The sequence below is a fragment of the Syngnathus scovelli genome, chromosome 5 (genome assembly GCF_024217435.2).
Source record: "Syngnathus scovelli strain Florida chromosome 5, RoL_Ssco_1.2, whole genome shotgun sequence".
Classification (NCBI taxonomy): domain Eukaryota; kingdom Metazoa; phylum Chordata; class Actinopteri; order Syngnathiformes; family Syngnathidae; genus Syngnathus; species Syngnathus scovelli.
The window spans coordinates 4,735,501-4,743,897 of record NC_090851.1 but is presented as its reverse complement, the minus strand read 5'-3'; the positions used below and the strand labels follow the sequence as shown (position 1 = coordinate 4,743,897).

General features: G+C 42.8%; 1 protein-coding gene across 1 annotated transcript; it reads right to left on the bottom strand.

Moving 5' to 3' along the window:
* Nucleotides 1-6,308: 6,308 nt before the first annotated feature.
* On the bottom strand, nucleotides 6,309-8,009 carry dand5 (DAN domain family, member 5). Its single transcript, XM_049720395.1, has 2 exons — nucleotides 7,458-8,009; nucleotides 6,309-7,131 (listed from the first exon to the last, which is right to left on the bottom strand). Exons 1-2 carry the CDS (start codon nucleotides 7,917-7,919, stop codon nucleotides 6,850-6,852), a joined length of 744 nt encoding a protein of 247 aa, XP_049576352.1. The 5' UTR covers nucleotides 7,920-8,009; the 3' UTR covers nucleotides 6,309-6,849.
* Nucleotides 8,010-8,397: the final 388 nt, after the last annotated feature.

The following is an 8,397-nucleotide window of genomic DNA, read 5'->3' as shown; positions in this document are numbered from 1 at the left end:
ATAAATGTTTACAGTAACACTCATAAGTACTATTGAGATGTAAAAGCAATAAAACTCATTGAATTTACTGACAAGCGCATAATGTAAAACACCTCATTTTTAACATTGTTAAATGTTGCACAAGTGTAAAATGGAGTTAACCATCGCAAATTAGAAACGGAGCGCAATGTAGGACAGAAATGGGCAACAGGTATCTACACCCCTTGAATGATTTTCCAAGAACATGGATGAAACTATAAACATGGTTCCTCTATTACATTGGACCCTGGCATACTAAAGCAAATTAAATAATTTGTGATTTTTTTTCAGATATTTGTTACAATATTTTTTGCAGAGGTGAACTTCTTATTTTTTTGTGAAAAAGGCATATTGGGGATTTAGCAGGTTTTTGTTTTTATTTTGAAGTGGTGCTACAACCTGCAAAATTAATTTATGCGGCCTCCAAAGGCAAATCATGTTTGTCACTTTTTTGTTTCTTGCAAATTGTTTTCACCTCTAACAACATTGAAATATGAGATATTGCTACTATTACATTAGGGGTCTGCCTAAAATTTAATTTTTTTCATAACCATGACGTACTTATCATGCAATTATTGACTCTACTGACTAGGTTAGTGAGATACTACAGCAAATTTGGACTTCTGGACAAATTTGACACCTATAAATCGAACCCCTTGGCGTTCGATTGGCCAATAATAATTCCACAGGGCAAATAAAGGGAAAAACATCAGCATCTGGTGGTCTGGAGGGGCGTCTACTCCATCTGCCCTAAATGCAGAGTAGCTAACTCGTATGTATCCCGCAATAACGCGTAAAGAGTAAATCAGCACAGTGTTACATTATGATGTGTTATTGCCGTGCTGAACAATTTGGCAAATCTCCGTCACTCTTATCTATTCATTCCAGGTTGCCTAGTAACATCAGACAAAATGACCACAGATGAAAATTGGCCATTTGACTAACGGCGGCCCATTATTTGTATGGCTGTTGATGAATTGCAAAATAAATAATAGAAAGTGAGAGCGGTGTCAAATTCAACTTCAAGTCATGATGATTGGATGATTCCAGATGAGCTACAGCATGATGGCGGCTGTGTAACGACGCCGTCTATCTTCTTGGGAGCGGTGACAGGCGTCTGGAGCTGATTCGCCCTCCACCCTGGCTCGCAAAGCACAGCCCACCCGCATCATTTGCTGCGAGTCGCCAGATTACCAATGTGTGCTCAGATGTCATTTTGGTGATGGTGTTTTCTTTTTTCCCCTCCCTATGCAAGCAAGGTCACTAAAGTTGTGTCTATATTTCCCCGATGTAATAAGAAAAAGTCAAAGCCAAGTTGTCCTGTTTCATTTTTGTCAAAAATAAATAAATTGCAGACTCAGGAAGAAAATCCAGGGTTCACTTCAAAGTCGTATTCTCGGTTCGACTCCAAAAAGGTGTTTTTCGTGCGCCTGTCACATTCCGAGAAATAAAAGCAAATTTTTATACACTTTTATAAATGTGAGCAGATGTGGCAAGACAAGTTATGTCCACCAGATGCGAGCCCCTTCTCACTGTCATAATTTATGGACTGAGTGATTAATATGTGAATGTTTATTTTGACAGTGAGGTTCTTTTATGAGAGGGACATGGATTTTTTTTAAGGTTGGGTGAATTGTATTTTGCAGTTATTTTTAATGTCCTCCATATGGCTGACTTTTTTATCCAGAATACTGGTAGAAGGGAAGCATACGTTTTTTTATATAAACTCCTCAGAGGACCATATTAATTCAATGGAAAAATATGTCTACTATTATTATTATTATTATTATTAATGATGGACATAAATAGGTATATATATATATATTTGTTCTTTTTTAATTTCCACATGATTCATGATACCTGATGAGACTTAAAGGTGTAACATCCCAAAAATTGAGAGAACATGGTTAACAGTTGGAAAGAATGGGTCACAGGCTCAATGCCGTTATCAAAGTGATTAGTAGTAAATTATTAAACATTAATCAATTTAATCTATTTAGAGTTGATCAGTTCCAGTAATTAAAAACTTGTGTTTCATAGTTATCTTGTCCCAATGTTTTTAGTTTACGGGAGGTGTGTGTGAGCGTCTGGATGTGAGCTGAGGCCCACACCAGCTCCTGTATGAATTACAGTAAGTGAATTATAGTACAGTGGGTTTCATTTTTTGATCCTCCGATTCTTAGGCCTTGCCCGCTGGGTTATGAAACAAGACTTATTCTAGTCCCCACTTACACCACCTTTGTATGAAGCCCACATCCCCCCGCCCCTCCATTTGCACGTCATCTCAAAACCATGTGTGGCATGTCATTTTAACCCCCCAGCCCCTCCTGCCTAACAAAACAAAACAATTATCTCTCCCCTCATTAGGGCCGAGCTTGGCATCCTCCCCTCACCCTCTTGAACCTCGCTCTTTCTCCTACAGGCCCTCTTCTTTGCCCACCGCTGTGAAAAGAAGGGTCTCCTAAGTGCATATGAAGTGTGTGCTCATTTTAGTCTTCATGATTCTTTTAAAGAGTCACGGAATGCTGCGATGCACCCGCAGGACGAAGACGAAAAGGAAGATGGTGAGACAATAGATAGGAGAGAAAGAGTTGATGAGCATGTAACGGCGCAGGATGCGTGTTGTTATGTTGATGTGACCAAGCAGGGGGAGAATGGAGGTGATGGTGGTGGTGGGGGGGGGGTTGGTTTCCCCGTGCCAGCTCTTAATTACTTTAATTGGACTCATTAGCTAAGTGAGCATGAGAGACATCACCTGCAAGGCATGTGAACACACCTGTCATAGCAACATATTCTCATCATCATCATCATCATCATCATCCGGTATCATCATCTACATCCCCCTCCGCCTGCTGCCGCAAAGCAGCAACGAGCCATGAAACAAAAAAATTAATGAAAAATGATGGGAAAAAATATAATCAAATGCGGTTTTAAAAGTATTAATAGATCATGAAAAATAATGAAGATATATATGAACTTTTTATTGCTGAAAATTGCTTTAACGTGAAAATAAGGCCATGTATCACTAAGAAGATGAGTTTAGGTATTTTTGATCATGGATATGAAAACACTTTTTTCCATTTTATCCATTCATTTTGGAGAAATATTGAAATAACTAATGGAATCACAAAGGCCCACTTGTGATGAGGAATTTGACTTCCCCTCTCTTTATGTCTTGGTGAGAGGCACTTGAGTTTTTGTCCATTAAAAATCATTGTACAGATGCTTGTCGAAAATAATGGAGCAACCAACCTCACAATGTGAATATCTCAACTTCTGTAAACATCATCAAACAACTCGCCTTTCCATGGCTGACTTAAAGGAGCAAAAAATGAGCAACCCCTGCAGCTAAAATGCCATTTCTGTCACATCTGTCTGCTTTCTTGCATCAGTCACGAAAACATACAAACACAATTGAAATCTGTAGAGTTATTTTAACTTACATTTCTCCTGAAGTCCACTTATAGGGTACTCCCTCCGCCGCCTATTCCGAAAAGGAGGTGCCCCACTCGGCTGAAGGGTCGGCCTCCTCGCTGGAAGTTCGGTGCTCCCAATCTTTCCATTTCCAACTTTAAATGTCCACAAGGCGACCTCTGGGGGTTATCCCGGCCATTATATATCTGAAATTGATGCATGGGCGTCTGTGTGTAGCTTTTGGGCTGCTGATTGACGACGGGTGTCTGCAAAACGCAAGCCCGTATCTGGCTAGTAAGAAGCTGATATCATTCAGCTCATTGTCTACGAAAAGCTAATTCTGCCTCAGCAAGATTAAGGAGCTTGTGCAGAGATGGGAAATCCAGTTCCAGAAAGTGAAGTTCTGCAATTTGGCTTGAGCTACAGGTGCTTTGAATAAATTGACCACCATTTTAGACACTGGGTGACAACACAACCTGACAAACAATCAAGCCAGGCATGAGGCCTACAATGCTTGCCTGCCTGATATATACAGGTTGAGAAGAAGGAAGTGAGCATTAACAGTGGGCGGGGCATGTGTCACAAGTGCCTTTCCTTTATGAGAAGTTGTGAGCAAAGATTTTAGAACTGGTCGCAAATGTGATCAAATGCAGTATTTTCACAGCTGCATTAGTATATATTGTTTTTTTTTAAATAAATAATGGAATGCTTTAACAAATAACAGTTAAAGAGCAACTGGAGAAATGAGGCCTGAATGGTGCTATAAAAAAAAAATACCCCCAGCTTGTAAATTTTACATATGACACTTCATTAAAAACCTTTTTTCCTAATATGTGGCGAAAGAACCACACCATTTTTTTTAACCTGGTAGTTGTGGTCAAAGCAAAGAAGGACATCACCAATGACAAACTTTGATGTGGTCCAGATCACCAGGTCTCACCTAACTGCGTCATGCTCCGTAGCCAACAGGCAGCCTGGTGGGCTGGCGGGCTGGCTGGCATCCAGACAGAAAGGCTGGCAGGCTTCGTCCGGGGTACCTTCGCCAGCAAAGCCAACTCTGGCCAGCTGGTCCAGACTCGCACCACACACTGGGCATGTAGCGCCGCATCAGTGGGGAGGCAGAACTTAGCCGTGGTCCAGACACCCTGACGGCCAGAACCTGACACCTCCAGCACTAAAGCACCACTGGGGGAATGTAGGTGACAAGATGGCGTCTGGCGAGTGGCGAATGGCTGAACATGACGTTAATATTATTGCTGCTCCATCGTTACAATTCCTTGACTGAGTGCAAGCTGGACCCCTGTTTGCTTTCACTTCCTCGTGCCATATCCAAGGGTTAATCTCCTAAATCTGGTCCAGACTACTGGGCCGAAATAGAAGCAATAGAGTCCCCTAGTGGATGAAAGAAGTCTTCCACTTCTCCATCAGCGACATACGTGAAATATATTTCAAATTTATTCTAAATTTCCCCAGCACACCACAAAAATGTTTTGTTAAAAAAACTTTATGTGCTTTATAAGAACAGGAGTTTATGATATCAAATAAAAAAGAATGAAATCACAAATCATTAACTGCATTAGTTGAATAGCCATTTTGCTGTTCCCTCTGGTGTGCCTAACGTGGCCACTTGGGGGCAGTATGAGTCGGATAAACAAATGTGCTCCTTGCAGATGATAAAGAATATATGACTGAGTACATTGATGTCTTATAAGTTTATTTAGTTGTGTGATAAAGTCAGTACCTTAAAATACCCATATCTCAAATAATACTGTTTATATTAAAAAAAATACCCCCCCCCCCCCCCACACACACACACACACAACACACTCCTCCAAGCAAGTTGCATGTGTGACAGTTAAAAGGCGCTCAGAGCAGGCAGCTTCATTGTGCTGTTTTAAAGCGCTAACTAGGCCACTTAGCACCCTGTGACGCTGATCTGATCCCCGAGGCGGCGGACTTGGCACCGGGCCCCCCTCCTCATTTTTTCGTTCCTTGCGTTCCCCTTCGCCATGGGAACCAGGCCGTCCTTAATGACGCAGGAGTGCTCTGCGAAAAAAGGCCTGACATCTGTCGCGCTAAGTGGTGCGCTTTCTTGTTTGCACCTTGTTTGTTCCACCAACAAGCTCCCTCTCTCTCTTTTTTTTGGATGGAGAGACAAAAGGAACGACGAGATGATTTTTCTGTGTAAAGTTGACTGTGGGGAATTAAAAAAAAAAAAAAAAAACGAGCCGTGAGTTCAAAACAAGTGGCACCTAATTCCTCCTCTTTAAGACCTGAGCAAATATTTGTCCCATCAATCTTGAAAAATATAGCCATCAACCCAAAATGCTAATCACATGCTAATGCAATCTGGGGTAACTCAATGCCCCCCGCCCTCACCACCCGCAGCGCAAATGAGCGCTTTCACTTTTGCCGAGAGCCCCGCGTGAATGCAAATGGCCGCCTAAGCAGGCATTGGGACGGTGTGCCAAGGCGACGTAAAGAGCCCCCTTCTTTCGACGCTCCTCTGGGAGTCCATGTCGGCATGTGCGGGATGAGTTCACTTTACCAAGCCCAGGTGCCAGGCTATAAATGAATAATAGGTTTTATGGGAGCACATAATCAAGCGCACCCTCCGGTTTGGAGCGCATCTGTGGTGAATGATGCTCAAATTCCCACAACTCCATTGAAAGGAGGATTGGCCATGAGAAGAGGTGCTTCCTATACATAATTCAAGGGGAGCATGCTGAAACAATTATGTTTGCTTACTGCTAAGTACCCAGGCCTTGCTCTCACTTGGAAGTGCGATGTGCTAAAAGTGTGCAGAATGAGGCTTTTTAATAAAACATAGGAGCTGAGAACTTGCATGCAGGAGTGGAGATGTTGAAAGAGGGAAGGGGAGGGGAGGGGGAGTTACAACAACAAGCCCTCTTTATGTTCTCACTAGAGCTTTGCATACAAACTAAATTGCATTTTTAATTCAGAGTTGGCAGGAAAAGAAGAGGCAAAGAGCGGGTGGAACAATCTCTTTTTTGTTTTTAATGGATCACAATATTTCCCTCTGGAAACGTCAAAGGTCGTCTAAACGTAGACACATGTCCGTTGTGGACTGTCTGGAAAGTGCTTAGCTTGAATAAGCATCGTTAGCCTTCTGAACAACACGTTCAGACTTTACACAGTCAATTAGAAAAACATATTGAAACTTTTTGGGGTATTTTTTTCACCAAAATAAATTTGGGGGGGGGGATATAAATAATTATCTGGATTTTGTACAAAACAACCCTACCTGGCAGGGGAGTTTCAAAAAACATTTCATTTGATGGTGCAGATGTTGCATAATTAATAGTATCCCAATTAGAATCTTTTTTCCCGTATAATGGAGGTGAGAATAATGATGACTCCAAATTGCACCATCTCCTCAATTCTGCTGTAAAGCACTCACATATGTGGTGAAGGCTCCTCTGGGTTCTTCTCCTCACGGCCCGTCTCGCACTTGCACTCCTCCACCAGCATCACTCGCCGCTGGCGGACCTCAGCGCCGCACTGCAGGGGCACAGTGACGGCGCGGGCCTTGGAAGGGCCACATCGGGAGCAGGGAGCGCGCTGGCGGAACCCCTTGCTGGCCAGGTCCACCTCGAATGGGACGAACAGGGAGCTGCACTGGCCGAAACACAGCTTGTTGTGGATGCTCATTGTGCTGCAGCCCTCTGCTGTCACTCGCTGGTTGGCAGGCACACAGATTTAAGGACGTATTAATATTTGGCAATATAGCTACACCAAGTCAAAACAATAAGCCAAGAATAGAACAAATGGAAAAAAAATAATATCCTTGTGATTAATGTGGTGTAATTGCACATTGGCTACAGTAGGGGGCAGTGGTACTCTTTTTTTCCAGATGTTTTCACATTTTTTGATGCTACAGAAAAAAAAAAGTTGAATTATGTGGAAAGACTCAGTGTGAGGCAGCTGTCCTATCCACTAAACAATTTCTACTTTCATTATTTCCTTGTGAGAAAGAAGATCAAATTGTGTGTGGTGGATGTTACCTGGATGAAATGAACAGCAGCGCACGTCTGTTTGGCATCCTTAAGATTGGCGGGCAAAGACACGGGCATCTTGTCTCCTTTATCGACAGCCCTCTGCCACATGTGCAGGCCTTGTCTCTTCTTGTGCTCCGTCTCAACTGGTCTTTCAGGCTGAAGGTGGCGCAGCGGGCTCTCAGCAGCCTTCAGGGCCGGTCCGGGCCGCCCGTGGGACAGGAAGGCGGGGAAGGGCGGTCTGGCGCTCCGGGTCTGGCCTGTCCTTCCAAAAAGCCTGGATCGGGTCAGAGTGCGTGGGTCCAGCTGGAGCACCCTCACTAGGCCACGGACAGGCTCGCTGGGTCCAGCACCGGATGACTCAAAGTCAATTTTGGACACTTTTCGGGTGTGCTCCAAAGTGTTGCGAGGGAACGGGAAAGACGCCGCCCAAGTAGAGAAAAATACCACGATGATCATCTGCAACATCATGATGATAAAATAATTAATTAACAAAAAATATATATTCAATTTGAATAAAACTAACTGCAAAATAGCGGGGGAAAAAAAATTCTAGGGAGGTGTTTTGGTCCAAGGTACCCAAATGGTGACCTTGCTGTCAGTGCTGCGGTAAAGTGAAGGAAGGAGTGCTTTTATACACAATGGTGGCTCTTACCTGCACTTGAAAGGAAAGAAGGTGTCACATTTCCCACACAGCAGCAGACGTCACAGCGAGCTTCAAAAGGCAGGCAGCAATTTCAGGATAACAAACAAAAAAGAAAAACATATATATGGCAAATAGCAAGACAAATGAGTTCCTTACCTCTGTTACAGCCAACATTAGATTACAGTGACATAGTAGGCATAAGTGTTCATTCAAGAAATTAATGAAGACAGAAATAAAAAATAGAAAATACATCAAAGTTAAAAAAGAATGAGTACTGTAATTTAAAGTTCAATACAACTGAAC